Genomic DNA, 17,743 nt, shown 5'->3' with positions numbered 1-17,743 from the left:
GGAACAAGGGGGCAAGATCACCAGGCAAACCTTAATGATCCAGCAAAGGGAGGCAGAAAGGGACTGGCTTATATAAGCCCATAAAGACCACATTATAGACACCCATCCTTAATGAGAGTGAGGGTGGAGACAGAGAAAATAGCAGAGGCAGCAGGTATCTATATGGAGAGTCAGGAATTATGAACTCTAAATGCATCCAATGGTTCAGCAGGATAGTAGGTAAGAAATCACTGGCACTCAGGGGCAGGTGCAAGCAGGGACAGTCCCTTGTGTTTTATTATCAGAAAATGCGACGTTTTGGGGTCAGGCCACTTTATCAAGCATGGGGGCGAAAACCTTGCCTCAGGCAGCATGGAGCAGCCAGTTACCAGGGGCAGCAAAAAGCAGCTCTGGTAACTTTAAGAGCCGAATTTTCATTATTTAAGGCGGTTCTGCTAGTGCAGCGAGCACAATAGCGCTCACTGTACTAGCGATGCGTCCCATTGACAGTGTGGATCCGGGGGGCAGCAGCCCCTGAAATGCCACTGGCCTGACGGCCATGTTTATTATGGACCGGAGAGGTGACAGTCTCTTTGAACACAAACATTCAGTTTCGCCATTCTAACAGAGTTGTAAAAGATTTTGTCGACCAAATGAAAAGAAAGTTTACTGTCATCATGAGCATATCGGATCTGGAAATATTGCTTCAAAAATTATGAAACCTTACCTTTCTTCTTACAAATAAAACATCACTGGTAGTGATGTAAGAAGAAGAGATTTAAGTTCCACTGGTCTGTCATTTCATATTGTTTGTTGGCAACCAGCATAGTAAATATGCCTGGATGTTTTAACATTGACTTACTTATAATCCCTTGAACAACATTTTGGAATACAAGACTCTTCTAAAGACCTTTTAACCCATGTTTTAGATTAACGGACTAATTTGGATTAATGGAAATTGTAATGGATTTTTCAATGGATTGTATTTCAAGCCTCACTGGAAATGGGTGTGTTCACAATATTCAGGCTCTGTTACTGTAATGTTGTCACAGGGAGGAAGATAGTAGTCTGGGCTGGAGAGACGTCAGAGGCAGCAGAAAACAAAGTCGAAACTGCCAATAGAAAGTTGGAAGCAGTCAGCCACCTGTGATTCACTGATAGGAACTCTGACAGGAGAGGGTGGGGGATTTACAGAGAGACGTGCACTGTGAGACACTTCAACTTATTGAGACTCAACCGGAGGAGGAAATCTCAGCTCTGGAGGTGGTAAGTAACTGAGCACACTGAGAACACTAGTACACCTGAGAAACACAGCACCAAAGGATTAAACAAAGTCATAGTCAATCAAGCCCTAGTTAACACTGAGTTAACATAAGCAACTGAAGTCCAGCCCTATAAAAAGCCTTTCACAATACCTGATTGGTGCAAGAGAGAGAAGGAATTAACCCTTGTCCTTGCTGGATAGGGCAACCACAGAAACCCTAACAGTAAATTAACCCGGATAAAACATTCAGATGTGTTAGTAATAAAGTATATATTATCTCTATTGAAATGAGAATGATAATGGTGTGTACATTGGGTCAATCATAGCAGTTCAGAAAACACTGAGGAACTTTAACCATATGTTTCAGTAGACACTCCCACACACAAGTTATGCGTAAACAAAACTATTACTATATTGAGTAATACCCACAGATCCGAGGGGTTATTACCCTACCAACCAATCACAAAGCTGTTTCAGTATAAGATATTACATTACTTAGTAAAAACAACTTTGATACAGCTGAGAACATGTGAAATGAGAAGATAAACAAAATTACTGTGTGAGAAGCGCTACAAAGTGTATATGACATAAAACAATTACAGATGTCTGTTATAATCTATCATACAATCAATTACATTTCTTGTGATTGCTGGGGGTCATTTAAATAATAGAAAAGGCTGCAATTATCGATGTTTTGCTATTTGTTCATTGCCTTCTGGTGTTTTCAAATTGCTGAAGGTCTATGCCACATGCCTGGTATTTTGATATGCAGGCTGGTAAAAATGCTGCTTGATGCCAATGTTATTAATAGGGAAGAAAGATATAAATATATAAAAAAAAAATCCAGAAAAGGGTGGCAACCTTAGTGGCTATCCTAATGAATTCAAGCAGTAATTTCCGATGCCAGGGCCCCCTCTGCACATAATAGTGGGAGAATTTCATGTATAATATCCCCAAAACTCATAGAAGGCTGGTACAGTGTCAATTCCATGTATAAATACCCCAAAACTATAGAAGGATGACATAGTGGCAATTTCACATTTAAATACCCCAGAACTATAGAAGGATGGCACAGTGGCAATTTCTTGTACAAATACCCCAGAACAATAGGATGGCACTGTGGCAATTTCTTGTATAAATACCCCAGAACTATAGAAGGATGGCATTGTGGCAATTTCACATATAAATACCCCAGAACTATAGAAGGATGGCACTGTTGCAATTTCACATATAAATACCCCAGAACTATAGAAGGATGGCATTGTGGCAATTACATGTATAAATAGCAGATGGCACAATTGCAATTTTGCACATTAAGGCAAGGAAAGGGTTAAATCACCCCAAGGCAGTACAATAAATGTGATTTGTATCATTACCGGCCCCACATTCTTTCTACGCTGCTGAAAGTCTGGTAGGGGAGGAATCTGAAGTTTAGGAAACCACCATCCGTCCTGCTTGTCTTTAATAAACTGAAGGTTTAATGTACAACTTTCCACGTGTACCTGCATTGGTGTGTGACTAGGGATTCAAATTGACCAGAGTGCATAGATATTGTGTTTTATTTCTTATCTTTGCTCCATGCTTCATTATATATTTTTCCAGTTGTGTACTATCCAAGTCACACCCATTATGGGGCTCTAGACGAGAGTCAGTATTATGCGAGATGTGGATACCTTTATTATAAGAAATTGGTGTTTCAAAGTGCAGCATATCCCCTGGGCAAAAGTGTTAGATGGACACTAAGGTGTGCACTGTAGCAACTAGGGTTGCCACCTGGCCGGTATTTTACCAGTCTGGCCAGTAAAAATGATGGTTGATTCCAATGTTATTAATAGGGAAAAAAGATAAATATATAGGTAGGTATTTCTATATAGGTATTTTTTTCAGAAAAGTTGGCAACCCTAGTAGCAACCCAGGGGAAAATGACCTCTGGTGTTTGAGAAGGTTAAAAATGACTTATCCAAGTACAGCAGGTTTCCCAAGTGTGTGGAAAAAAGATGCTACTTGCTTGTATGGGACTGCGAAAAAAACTGTAAATTCTGGTAAAACGCAATATCAGGGTTCTACTGGATAAGGGAAACAAGGGAAAGTTGTGCTCACCACTAATTTTTAAAACCATTAGGTGGGGGTGCAATGAGGCTGTGACCACAAAATACATATAGACAAATACAAGAGTCCTCTGCACTCAACCCATTATCAATATATGTAAGACAGAGACATTTTGTGCATACTGCTACTGAAAAATGCCTTACCCTTTAAACAAAACAGGGATTGTTTGTCCATATATTGCAATATATTAAAGCTGGCCAACTACGTCAAAGTCATCCCATATCTGGCGAGTCCCATGCTCAACCTTCATCTGATTCATTAAAAATTCTATTGCTTCATTATACAAAGGGACTAAGTTTTATCTGCACCTTACTAGCTGCTTTCAAAGTAAAACTCCCAAAATTGGCTGCCCTTTTATTAGACACCAGTGGGATCACCTGACTATAGCTGGGAAGGATGGGAGCTACAAATTAGCGGTGAGCACAACTTTCCCTTGTTTGTTATAGTTATACTGGAGCAGTGACCATCTCCATGTTGTAGCTCCCACCCTCTCCAACTATAGTCAGGTGATCCCATTCCGGTTGTGTCTTTTACACATGTTTTTATACACTTATGTCTGTCATTTATGATATTTATGATGTACAGGTGATGGTAACACTATCAGGATAAAAATATTTTTATGACACTAAGGTAAAGAAGGTCACAATGGGTTAAATCACTTAACTAATAAGGTTTGGATAACAAGCATTGATTGGAGAATTTGCATTGGTAAGGCCCTTTATGATTGGCCAAAATGTTTTTGTATCATCCTTGAGAAAGGTCACTGAGAAAAATATACAGTAGAAACATATTGTTTAGGTAGCGCAGGCATGTCCAAAGTGCGGCCCGGGGGCCAATTGCGGCCTGTTTTCAAATTTACACCGGCCCTCAGCCTCCATCATGATTAATTAATAATTAATAATAATGAGGCCCCACAGCACAGTGCGATCAGGAATCCCATAGCAGTAATATTTGGGTACATTAGTGAAATGATCTGCCACTTGGTCTATACTGCTGTCTGTGTGCTGAAGGTTTTGGCAATAGACACGTACTGGAACGTAGTGACGCGCCGCTCTCGCACACTTTAGGGCTGAAGGTGTCAATAGACTGACGTGCCAGTACAGTGAACTAAAGAAGTATGGCGTCACTATGTGCCAGTACGTGTCTATTGCTAACACCTTCAGCACACAGGCAGCAATATAGACCAAGTGGCAGATCATTTCACTAATGTGCCCAAATATTACTGCTACGATTACTCGATTACTGTAATTTAATGGTTCAAAGAATGTCAGGCTGAATGTTTGGCCCCCACACATTTTCACCTCACCAAATCTGGCCCTCGTTGCAAAAAGTTTGGGCACCCCTGATGTAGCGGTACTTGTGCATGATGCACTGTACATTAGTGCAATAAATTCATAGAACAGACTAAGGTCAATATGATAATGAAATATAATAAATGCAAAACATACTTATATTCTGTATTTAGTTATACCTGTGACAAAGGGGGTGGAGATTCTACCCCACATAGCTTACAGTCTAATTCAAAGTCATCTTTTTAAAAGCAAACCACGTCAGTTGCTATTAGTTACTGCACCTGTGCCTTTTAGTGTATATTATGCTTCCTAGTTTTTAATAAGCTCATACTTCCAATTGTCACCTTTAGTAGTAATATACTAAAATATCTTTGCATCCACTATCCTTTACATGAGTTGCCTAGGAATGGTTCCTGTATTGTTATAAGCAGCACGAACTGTAAGTGGCGCTGTCATCTTCCCCCCCAAGCTTCATTACTTTCACTTTCTTTTTAGGGCCACGATTCCTACCATATGAGGCTGTTTTTCTAGCATGCTTTCTACATGAACCGCGTTTCACAAACTCCACTTTCCTCTTCTTGGACTATAAAGGAAGCAGACGCTAGGACTGCAGTGGGCCTGACAGGTATGTGTGGAGCTCGCTAGAGGAGTGAGACTGAGAACGCATGACTGAATGCTACTGCAGTGTATGAAGGAGAGGGGTGGAGTACGCATTAGCTTCCGAGCCTTGAAAAGAGCCCAGTAAGGATCATATAGGGGTATATAGAGCACGCCAAACGCCGCATGTAGGATAAGCTAATTGCCAGCAGATATCCACATATATATATATACACGGCACCTTAATGGGAGGGGGCGGGGCACTGAGTAATAAGGCCATTTTTTTTTGTGGAGAAGTATACGACTTCCTGGGGGTCTAGTAACTGCTACCACATTGCCACTCTCGTGTCTCACTGTGCTTCTGTTTCCTGAGGAAACATGTTGTACCCAGTACTCCCCACCCACTCTATGCTTTCTCTGTTTAACGCATTGTCTGCCACCATTCTCTCTAGGGCTGCTAATACCTTCCTCTGTCTATATCTATTTACCAGTATACACAGCCAATGGCATATCTTTACACTCCTGAACCCCAGCGAGCCCTCCTTGCCCTGCGCAAAGTAGCCATACACATGGAGATCTGTGTTATTTCCTGTTTTTATTTACTCCTTTGTGTGTGACTTCAATTCCTTTGGCTTGTCCCTAACTGTGTCCTCGCCAGTGCCTTGTTACTGCTGACATAACCTCTGGATTCTTATTCCCCTGTTGGTTCCACCGCAGAAAATTCCAGGGTCCCAAAAGGACAGCAGTGAAGACTGGTACCAGCAGGGGTTTCCCGGTTTATGAAAGACCAAGCCTTGTTCAACACTGCACTGGACAAGCATACCTCCCAACATTTTGAAAATATAAAGAGGGACAAAACGTTTTGCCACGTGCAAGCAAGAGCGGTGAAGATTTTTGACAGTGCGCATTTTATGACCACACCCCCTAATTGCCATGTCCATTTTACAACATTTGGCAGGTTATGGAAAGTTTGAACACATTTCTTGGGGTTTTATGTGTTACAGTTTTGCTAATGGAGGTGAATTGCCCTTTAAGCTGCAAATTGTTACAATTGTTTCTTTGCTTAGGAAAAAACTATACTATATAGTATTATACTATACTATAATAGGAAAACTATACCCCCTCCAAACAATGTAGGTCTCTATAAAAAGATATTGCATAAAAATCCTGCTTCATGTAAATAAACCATTATCATAATAATATACTTTTCTAGTAGTATGTGCCATTGGGTAATCATAAATAGAAAATTGCCATTTTAAAAAATAAGGGCCGCTCCCTGGGATCGTAGGATTCACTGTACTCACAAACATACCAACAAACCATACATGTTAGGTCACATGAGCCAATTAACAGACAGAGTTGTGTCTTTTGCTTCCACACTTCTTCCTGTTACAGTTAGAGTTGAAGTATTTCTGGTCAGGTGATCTCTGAGACAGCACAGAGACCATCACAAAATGGTGGCTCAAGGCAAGAGATGTAAAAGGGCAATATTTACTTTAATATATATTCCAGTTTGGTAAGATTCTTTAATATGATATGAACTATCTCTTGCTTAAGTGTTCGTTTTGGGGGTATAGTTTTCCTTTAAACTGTAAAAAAATGTATCTAAGCTCACCTTCCAGGTATTCTGGGCTCTCTGCCAAAAGCCAATTAAGTTAGAAACCTTTTATGTTTTTCTGGCTGTTCAGTGCAGGAGATCAAAGAGAAAGCTGGGACATTTCAGTAACAATCCGGGACTGCGGGCTAAGCTGTCAAAATTGGGACTGTCCTGTGAAAATTGGGACATTTGGGAGGAATGGAAAGTGGAAGGGTGTCCACACTTTTGCACGTGACACCATTATTAAATGCTGAAATAAAATATAACTGTTTGGTAATATTAGTAAAGAAGGTGTTTTTTTATCACAATAAACCCTGTGGTAGTTGTTTTCTACTTGTCACTTGTAAAATTAGCCAAATATTTAGCATGGGGTGCCAAAACTTTTGAATGCAACTCAACTAACTAAAAATAAGTTTCATGATAAATGTAATTTCCAAAGTTTAGGTGGACTCTTAATATTTTACTATAAGTGATAGTAACTTCTAGTTACACCACTGGCTTTAATGTTCTGTAGAATATACAACCCTCAAAAGAGAAGGCAAATTATGCACATTCCCAGCCAAATGTTATAGACACAGAATTCATGAAAATACATAAAACGTACTTTTTTTATATTATACAAATAAAAATAGTAACCAAAGATTCTGAGAGGCTGGAGTGGGCTGTAAGTGATAATTACTAATTACGCCATCCAAAAGGAATAGGCCCCAAGTCACACCATTCATAAAAAACTGTTTGGATAGTATTTTCGCAATAAATATAATAACTGCCATAGGGTAGAGAGCACCAGAATAAAAGAGCCACAGAAGTATTGTCACATATATCCACAAAACAGAAACAATGCATGTAGTATATCATGTAACATGTAAAAAAGCTGTTGCTTAGCAATAGAAACTTAAACAAACATAATTCAGCTTCAACATATTATTTCTGAATTCAGTTGGTGAATACTCATAACATGGCCATGACCCATCATCTAATATTTAGCAAACAGCACTGGGGCTTTCTGTGCAGAATGCTGCACATCTGCCTATTGCTCAGGGGTGAAAGGTTTATTTGCAGGGTGTATCTACACAGTCTATTGCCATGATTACTACACTGTCCTTTATCTAAATGGTACCTTTGTTTTTTTTATGATCAGAACTGAACTACAGATTTGTGAAGCAGCTACTGGATCATGCAGGATGGGCATATTGGAGCTCACATTTATTCTGGTTTTCTATGCAGTGTCAGCAGGTAGGTTGTAAAAAATCTGTAGATTTTCAGTTACGGATTTTAAGTGATGTTGTTCAGAGGATTAAAAGCCCTGTAACGGTGCTTACTTATCTTATCCATCCAGCCTCATGCCACAGCTCCTACAAAGCTTTAGCTTTTGTTGCAGAGGATGAGCATTGCCTTGATAGTGTTGAACACTCAAAGTGGCTGGCAAGGAGCAGTAAAGGCTTTGTATTAAGGGGGCGTCATTATTTTGGTAAATCACATAAAACTATTATATTTTGGAAACATATGGGACCAACCCACCAGAATTGTAGTTCAGGAACCATAAATATCTAAGCCTCAAACAGATTTTGAAAGATGACTTGAATCAGGCTACAGTGGCAGTGTTTTATCACAGACAATAACTTTATCTGCACTAGTCCAAATCATATCTGCTAGCTTGTGTATATTTCTAATGATTAGCTTTGACTGAAAGCAACACTGTCTGCACCTTTCATAAGACTTCTTGCTGATTGCTATTTCCCTCCTAGAAATTCATAAGTTTGGGTGGTACAAACACATTTACAGAGAAAATAAAAAGCCAGCGAATCAGGTGATAAGTTTTATCGACGATATACCTACTGGAATATATAACAGCAAGACCAAGATATTTAAGTATATAAATGGCTTTGGATCAGAAGGGAAATTATTTGTGCCAGAAAGCATCCAGACTGCTCATTGCCAGATTTGTGAAGCTCTGCGGTATGGCGATTATGATGATCTGGTAAAGGATACAAACACGACTTATATGAATGATGGTAAGATAACATGTCCTTTACTGTATTTTAATAAAATACGGATTCATATGATAAGGCAAATCTATACTGTACTTACCGTGCTGTGTTTTTACTAGGGATGCACCGAGATTCAGCACAAAGATTTGGCTGAATCTTTGTGCCTGACCGAACGGAATCGGAATTCTAATTTGCAGATGCCAATTAGGAGCAGGAAGGGAAATCATGTAACTTTTTGTCACAAAACATGGAAGTAAAAAAAATAATTTCTACTTTTTACTGTCCCTAATTTGCATATGCGGATTCGGGTTCGGTTTCCGGCCTTTTTAAAAATATGGCAAATGCTTCTTTTTAGAAAAAATTATAGTTTGTGTTCTCTTGTGTATTATTGTGACACTGGGTCTCATTTACTGTATTCATCAACTTCGAATTTTCTGTGTATAGGGCTTAAAATGTGCAGTTTTGCACCGTTTGTAGCTTTAGCATGTGTGTCTGTATCCGTGGTAAAAGTAACCTTTTGTACATATTGTATAACTGGATATTTTATCGTTATTGGGCAAAGTGCTTTTGTGTGCGCTCACTGATTATTCATTTTGGGGGCATGGTATGGATTCTTACTTGGTGACACAGTAGAACAGACTGCCCTTTTTAAGACGTGAAGGAACCTGTGTGTTGCTAAACCACAAAGATGTTCTTTTTTATTAATATGAGTGTGATTGTTCACAGCTACTGTATATTGGGATGGGTTAATTTTAACTAAATGTTGCATAGCTTGAAAGCAGACAAAACTTTTCAATTGTGCCTATAAACTTGCTAAAGCTTTTTTTTCCACTGGGTGCTGTTTACTCAATCTGAAATCAAACGTTTGTACTGCAACTGCCCAGTTTTGAAATTACCTTTTTTCCCAGTATTCTCATTTCTTTCTTCACAGATTTCTTCTTCCTCCAGTTTGTAAAAGGCTGTGAGCTGGACACTGAAAGTGGGACGGTTAGCAGCTTTACTTACTACGCACTCAATGGAGTCCATTTTATGCATGTTGACCAAAAGATTTCACGTTGGGTGTCCAGTCACCCAGCTTCTCAGAGAATAGTTCAAATATGGAACAAAAAGTTTGGTATTTACAATATAATCAGTGAAAAGGAATGCCACGAACGGTTACAAAAAAATCTGGACTGGCTGTACAGTAAAACAGGTATGCTTCACTGACTTTAAGAGCCAGTCATTGTGTTATGTAAATTATAAATGGGAATAGTATTGATGAACTGGGAATTATGAAAACAGTACACAATATTTTATGCCTATTCTTGTAGCATAAACAAGCGCTACACCATGCTTGAGAGATGTTTTGCTTTCTAGCAGTTGCTTAGTAAATATAAGTAACCCTTGTTTTGCCATATAGTCACATAAAAAAGCTGCTTATGTTTAATCCCCTGAGTGCTATGTGGTTGATGTGCATGTGCACAGGTATCATAGGTGCCTTCACTAGGTCGTTATCCCCAGCAGAAAAAGAAGAGGAAGATGACTGTGTTTGAAGAAGAAAGTAGATTAGGGGTTGAATATGGGACTTTTGGACTGTAGCCCAAAAGAACACCTTTCACTAATCACCCCAACATCCTCATTCACACTAAACTTTTGAGCAAAACATTGTATTGTTAGTTGAACAAGTAATTTAGCATTTCCATAGGAGAGCGTACCATACACCATCCTTAATCCCAACAAATTGTGCACAGTTTATAATGGTTCAGTGAAGCAAATAGGGACCTGTTACCCCTATATAGGGAACTTCCATATACTGAACACAAAGGAAAGTATTGAATAAGGATGCAAATGTTACTTCTGCTGCCCCCTTACCATCTTTCTTTTACTTTTACTCTTTATTTCAGATACTCCAAAGGTAAACATTCTTTATCGAGAACCTGATGGCACCGACCCCTCCAGTTTAATGTGTCATGTGACTAGATTTTATCCTCGAGACATTGATGTGATCTGGTATAAGGGGAACATTTCCTTAGAGAATGAGCAGATAAGGGGAGAAACCCTGCCTAATGCTGACCTAACATACCAAGTAGAAGTGGTTATAGAAGAACCAGAAAGTACTGCAGATTACCATTGCGTAGTGAAGCATCGTAGTCTGAAGGAGAATGAGCTGAGCATGGTTTGGGGTAAGATTAGAATCTGAGTATTATGAAATAGTAACGAGTACACCAGGAACAAATGTAAACAAATTATTAACAAACCAGTACAAAACCTAAACAAGGGTTGATACTGTTGGTACTCAACAGGGCCACCATCAGAAAGCACGACAAGATTTTCTGGGCCACGCCCACCCCACTGGGTTAAATTAAAAAAAACTAGTGACCAGGGCCACCTACAAGTTTAAAAAAACATTGGTGTCCTGGCCCGCTGCAAGTTAAAAAAAAAACTATTGGTGCCAGGGCCACCTGTAAGTTTTAAAAATAAAAAGGCTGTTGATGCCAGGGTCCCCTACAATTTTAAAAAAGATTATTGGTGTCACTGCCCCCTGCAAGTTAAAAAAAACAAAAAGCATTGATGGTCAGGGCCTGGGGATACTTACTGGGTTAATTGGTGGCCAGGGGTTTTCAGTGGAACTTACCTTTAAAGTTCAGCAGATGGCCTTCATCCTCGATGGCAAGTGTTCTTCTTCGTCCTTTTCCTGCAACTTCTTTGGGTTTTTTTTCCAATGTGGCCTCTTCTTTCTTCTCCGAAGTGGCTTCTTCTGTAGCACAGCTGGGCCCCCCTGAAAACCAGAAATCCCCAGGCCCGGGACAATAGTCACCCCTGTGCTCCCCTGATGGCGCCCTGGTACTTACTGATAGGGAGAATGAGACCCGCTATGAAATAACTCTGTGTGTGATTGAAGTAAAAAGGATCTCATATTTTTTTTTTTTTACCTTACAGCTCCACAAACTGCAAACTCCAAGATAATTACTTGGATCTGTGTTTTCGTGCTTTTACCACTGATTGCTGGAATCATAATCTGCTGCATTAAGGTAATTTGTAACACACTGAATGTATATTTGATAGAGACCTGATTATTTTATTAATTAAATTAGTTTTAGTACCTATTGTGTTAAGGTCCCCAAAGTCGCAAAGATTTCTCTTGCCGAACGACCGATTTTAGCGAAGTCAGACCAATCCTTCGAAATTGTGTGGTTAGTGAGATTCGAACGATCAAACATTTTACGATTTTTCGGCCGACATCTGTCAGGAAATTGATCTGCCAGATCAAAAAATCTTTGTAGATCCCAGTGCAATCTATCTTATGTTTGCAGAGGCAAGCAGGCAGCTCCCCTTTGTTTTCCTGGCAAATTGGTCTTTTTAGTTGATGGACAATCCGTACGATCGTTCCGAGATAATCGTGGTCTCACAATGATGATCGGATCTTTTAAAAATATATGGCCATCTTTACTCATGTACTTAGAGGCAGATTTATTAAAACTCAAGATTTGGGTTTTTTTACAATTTGAGAAGAAATGCAAATGTAAGTATACTCAAAAAAGACGCCAAAAACCTGGCAAGTAAAAGCTGCAGAGTACCTAAAGAAATAAATGGGAATTGTCTCATAAGATTTTAAGCAACATTATTTTTATGTCCCGGTTTATTAAAACAGTTGAAACTTGCATCCTCATTTAAAATGAATGGAACAATGCAAATTTCATTTGTGTATGCCTTTTATTCTACTACAAACCAAAACTGAGACTATTCTGCCCAAGTGTTTTCTTAGACTCAAAAATGTATACAACTTCCCCTTAGTGGTAGCATTGGCCTAGGCAAAATGTTCTATGGATTGCCTAATTTTTTGTAGTTCCAAACTGCAACTCCCCAGTGGTTGTTCTGGAAATGTAGAGGCTACATGTAGAACAAATGCTCTCACATCCAAACCATATAAAGCTTGCCCTTAAAGTTCTTAAGTAGATGAATTGTACCCGGAATCCCAAATTGCTATATGGAATTATTGCAAAAAGGTAATCAATGCTTAAAAGAGAAGGAAACGTATAATCCATGGGGAATGCAAAATGTTAGGCACCACCAGCCCAGGGTACCACACCACAAAGCAATCTAAAGGTGGCCATACACGGATAGATCCGCTCGTTTGGCGATGTCGCCAAACGAGCGGATCTCCCTCCGATATGCCCACCTTGAGGTGGGCAATATCGGGCTGATCCGATCGTGGGCCCTAGTGCCCAACGATCGGATCCTAGCGTTCGCCAAACGGGCGGTCGGATCGCGGGACCGCATCAACGAACAGATGCGGCCGCGATCCGACGGGATTTTTAATCCCATCCGATCGAGATCTGGCCGACTTTCGGCCAGATCTCGATCGGGGAAGCCCGTCGGGGGCCCCCATACACGGGCCAATAAGCTGCCGACTCGGTCTGTCGGCAGCTTTTATCAGCCCGTGTATGGCCACCTTTATTCTTTCAGGATCTTCTCTAAGTACTGGTCTGGGTGCACATGTGCATCCAGGTTTTCACTCTCCTGCACATGTGCACCCGGCCTGGGGCCGCAGAGAAGAATGTATAAGTGGAAGAAGATTGTGACATGGCAGAAGTACCCAGACTTTGAGTTTTCAGAAATTTTCTGTACTTTAAAAATTACAGTAGCAGTGCACTAGATTATTTACCTGGTGTTTACCTTGAGGATGAAAGTTGGATGTGAAAATTGTAAATATGCATTTGTACTGCAAACTTTTTTCATTGCCTAAAAAAAATATAAAAATATATTTAATGTAAGATGTAGACAATTAAACATAGAAAAGAAAGTGAAACCTTTTTTTTGTCATCCTCCAGCAGATAAAAAAATCACATTCACAGTGAACCATGCGCAGGATGCACAGGACCAACAGGAGCTAGATTGTATGAACGTGAAGATCACTCAATCAACAAAGATTTAGTAAATGGGGTAGTTCACCTTTAGATCACATTTTGGCATGTTATAGAATCAATTTACACAAATTCAGACCTAGAAGGGGGGCTTGAATCAAATATGTCCATTAAACTCTACCCTAGTTAGTAGTTAGTTCCCCCCCCCCAGGTGTTTGACAGTATTAGTGAAATACCCAACTACAGGCATTTATAATGCTACAAATACTGCTGGGGAAACAATTTATGGTCCACCCACCTAGGTGGCAAAATCAAAGATCCAGCAGATGTGTTCATGTATGTTCAGATTTAGATACTCAATCAAAACTTCTTTCTGTCTTTATATGTAAAAAAAAAAAAAAAGGGTATGTAATCCGATGGGAGGTGCACAATGTGGGCTCTAGTGCAATCACAAACTTCCGTATTATAGAAACAAAACTAGAAACAAAGGCACACTCCACTCAATGCTTCTGCAACTTATTTTATTAAGGTTAGATCCCAGCAAACATTTTGAGGCCAAGCCCTTTCATCAAGTGCTACTTGTAAGTAGATTGTATGTAAGTAGCACTTCATGAAGGGGCTTGGCCCAGAAACATTTGCTGGGATCTCATCTTAATAAAAGAGACCTTGGTGTTTTTGCAGAAGCATTGAGTGGAGTGTGCCTTTGTTTCTAGTTTTGTTTCTATGTTCAGATTTAGGGTAGAACTACGTGATGCGCTTACCTCCGTTCCGACACGAGGAAGCACAGATGTCATGTCGGATGCGCCTAATCTAATGTAAGTAATAGGAATGTCGCACGTAGAAACTGATTTCATCCGACACGACTGTCGGATGAAGACGCAACATGCAGGGTTCGCATCCAACAGTCGTGTCGGATGACATTAGCTTCTACGTGAATCATTACTTACATTAGATTTGGCGCATTTGATGTGAAACATACGCTTCCTCGCGTCAGAACGGAAATAAGCGCATTGTGTAGTCCTACCCTTAGACACTTCTTGTTACTCTTGCCAGGGGCTTCACCATGTCTCTGATTCAAGTTAGAAAAGGGATGAGCTCAGCTGCTATTATGTTCACTGTAACCTTGTTTCAATTTGCCTTTGAATCTGCCTCTTGCTTCTTCAAACAACTGAGGATAGATTTTAATGGGGACACATATTGAATTCCCAGATGTTAGAAACAAATCAATGGTTGTTACAATTGTGAGTAGAACGCTTTTGTTGTACTACCTCCTTCAGTCAGCAGATGGGGCTTTATAGCTATTGCATATTCTGTACTTCTGAAGCCATGTCTTTGTTTCTTCTAAAGCAGTTATAACAGATAGATAGATAGATAGATAGATAGATAGATAGATAGATAGATAGATAGATAGATAGATAGATAGATAGGTACATCTGCATGTTTTTGTTTTGTATACATTTTGGAGGCATGTTTGTTTGCTTTTTTTTACATTGCACTTTATGACATATGGCTGCTCAACCTTTGGAATAAGGATTTTCTACCTTTAATTAGGTGGGGCTTTAAAGTTTTTCTTCTCTCACTAAAGCTGCTGAGTAATGGGTAAGTGCAACTAATGATTTAAGCTGCACCATACAATTGGTTACACCAATAGACAATGTAACACTCTTATGCATAATGAGGGCTTGACATGACACATGGGCTATTACCGTATATGTTGGCCAAGATGTGGTGCAGGCATGGAATGCATTATCCAGAGACTGAATTATGTGGTCTATTTCCCATAGACTCCATTGTAATCAAATAATTCACATTTTTAGAATGTTTTCCTTTTTCTCCGTGATAATAAATCAGTACCTTGTACAGGTATGGGATCCGTTATCTGGAAACCTGTTATACAGAAAGCTCAGAATTACAGAAAGGCCATTTCCCATAGACTTCATTTTATCCAAATAATCCAAATTTTTAGAAATGATTTCCTTTTTCTCTGTAATAATAAAACAGTAGCTTGTACTTTATCCAAACTAAGATATGATTAATCCTTTATGGAAGCAAACCCAGCCTATTGGGTTTATTTAATGTTTACATGGTTTTCTAGTAGACTTTAGGTATAAAAATCCATTATCCAGAAAACTTCAGGTCCAGAGCATTCTGAATAACCGGGCCCATACCTTTACTTGATCCCAACTAAGATATAAAGAATCCTTATTGGAGGCAAAATAATGCTATTTGGTTTAAAAAAAAATTCTAGCAGACTTAAGGTATGGCGATCCAAATTACCAAAGAACCCATTATCTGGATAACAGGTCCCATACCTGCACACCTAATTTTTTGTAACATTTTTTTATACATTTACTATATATTCACAAAGACTGAAAATGTGCTGTGACGGCCTTTTTATTTCTATTTATGTACTGTATGTTTGAATGATAAGGGAATGTAAAAATATTCAGTGTGACTGAATTTCACTTTCTGTGCAGAATAAAGGACAAGTAAAGCCCCATAACTCATATTTTACCAAAGCCTAGTCCTCACATTCCCTTGAACACTTTAATTTGTCTGCCCAAATCTTGTTTTTCTTAAGGATACATACATGCCATTCAAAGTTTGAGACTGCAGCCTGGGACATGGCCGCCATGTTGAGGACACTCATCCTGTTAGCTTTGTGCATCTGGTTTCTAAGTTTATTCTATATGTGCATGTGCTGGCCAGAAAAGAGATAGCTGTGCAATCACCAAGCCTGAAGTGACAAAACTTTGAAAGTGCCATCATTCATTGTGTAAGAATTGCTGGTACAGTTCTGGAGATTTTGGAAACACTGCTGAAAAATTACTGTGTATATTTATTGGCGTATGTAAGGATAGTTACATTTCTTATCTGGGCTTTCCTTGTCCTTTAAACTATGTAATATATACTGTATTGTAAACTTTTTTATAATGGTCAAAGATTATGCATGTTTTATGTATTTTTATTGTTTGCGTTTCAACAGTTCTATTGTACAGAACCGCTTTGCACTTTAAACGTTTTAAGGAAAAAATGGAGAAACAGATTTATTACAGTTGCCTTAATACAAGGTTGAAGAATAAAAAAATCTAAAAAAAACAAAACACCTTTTATATTAATCAGGGTCTTTGTTAAAGATTTACGAGGGCACAGTTTGTGGAGTTCTGTCGACCAAAAAAAAACTTGGGTAGTAATGCAGCAAGCCATAGAGGCATTTAAATGAAAAGCAAGCCTAAAATAAAAAAACAAATAAAATTGCTGTTTTTTTCTGCTGCTTGTGAGCTTTTTGTGAGATTTTTTTATGAATATATTTTGCCTAATAAATGTGCTACACCCTTTTAACTCTTTTGTCTTCTTGAGCCTGTGAGGTTATATAAAGTAGAATACTATGGACATCTGCATAATGTTTCCTTGCTATTGTGCTCTCTACCATTTTTGAGCATTGTGTGTGAAAGGCTATAGTAAAATGGAGTGGCACCTTCTCCCGCGTTATAAGCTTTACCATCAATATACCCAGATGAGACTCAAAATACTCAGGTGTGGGCCCTTGCAGTGGTATGTAGGCAGGGTGTAGTGAAACTGTAACTTTTAGTATTTCCACAAGAATGGGTACCTGTCATTCTTATAATTTAACCATAGAACTTAGTTATTAAAGAACACAATCCACATAGGAGTTTATCAATACAAAGCAGGAACAAGGAACATCAGTGGATAGACACTCACAGGGTAAGAAAGAGAGAATACACTGCATAGACAGAGGCACTCCTTCTGGAGCTTTCAGCCTTTACCCTACTTCTGGGCATTCAGTACCCAGGATCCTAGTCCCACAAAACGCTCCTCGGTGGAGCCTGTGCTACTTGTATAAATAGCCCTAGAGTGATCTATTAAGGTGAGTAGCCTATCCATGCTAAACCTGACCAATCTAGATACCACTGCACCCTTCTAGCCTGCTCAGGTAAGGAGACTGGCAAAATGGACACTGAACACGTGTGCTCAGCTTATATATCATTAAACACTGACACCTTGTGGCTAAACTAGGGAAAGCTCAGGGTCCAGCTCCAGTATAAACT

At 39.3% G+C, this 17,743-nt stretch overlaps 1 protein-coding gene across 7 annotated transcripts; it reads left to right on the top strand.

Moving 5' to 3' along the window:
• The first annotated feature begins 1,085 nt into the window (after nt 1-1,085).
• mhc100494167.L (HLA class II histocompatibility antigen, DP beta 1 chain-like [provisional] L homeolog) lies at nt 1,086-14,078 on the top strand. 7 transcript variants are annotated; one of them, XM_041562230.1, is made up of 9 exons: nt 1,090-1,245; nt 5,140-5,269; nt 5,959-6,199; nt 7,980-8,074; nt 8,587-8,853; nt 9,761-10,021; nt 10,713-10,991; nt 11,749-11,840; nt 13,644-14,078. In XM_041562230.1, the coding sequence occupies exons 3-9, from the start codon at nt 6,021-6,023 to the stop codon at nt 13,665-13,667; spliced, it is 1,197 nt and encodes a 398-aa protein (XP_041418164.1). In that variant the 5' UTR covers nt 1,090-1,245; nt 5,140-5,269; nt 5,959-6,020; the 3' UTR covers nt 13,668-14,078. The 7 variants fall into 7 exon arrangements, with proteins under 7 accessions (XP_041418178.1, XP_041418164.1, XP_041418161.1 ...); XM_041562227.1 differs by having other exon boundaries at nt 13,641-14,078; XM_041562244.1 differs by lacking the exon at nt 13,644-14,078 and having other exon boundaries at nt 1,086-1,245; nt 10,713-10,723.
• Nucleotides 14,079-17,743: the final 3,665 nt, after the last annotated feature.

Source organism: Xenopus laevis, chromosome 1L, assembly GCF_017654675.1.
Source record: "Xenopus laevis strain J_2021 chromosome 1L, Xenopus_laevis_v10.1, whole genome shotgun sequence".
NCBI lineage: Eukaryota > Metazoa > Chordata > Amphibia > Anura > Pipidae > Xenopus > Xenopus laevis.
Note: the sequence above shows the minus strand (reverse complement) of the source record. Positions and strands in the feature narration are given on the sequence as shown.

What these genes read in the sequence shown, in the direction of transcription:
- mhc100494167.L (XM_041562227.1), top strand. Translation starts at nt 6,021, where the DNA reads ATGAAAGACCAAGCCTTGTTCAACACTGCACTGGACAAGCATACCTCC. An exon ending in CACGACTTATATGAATGATG is followed by an intron (nt 8,854 to 9,760) that starts GTAAGATAACAT and finishes CTTTCTTCACAG; the next exon opens with ATTTCTTCTTCCTCCAGTTT. An exon ending in CTGGCTGTACAGTAAAACAG is followed by an intron (nt 10,022 to 10,712) that starts GTATGCTTCACT and finishes TCTTTATTTCAG; the next exon opens with ATACTCCAAAGGTAAACATT.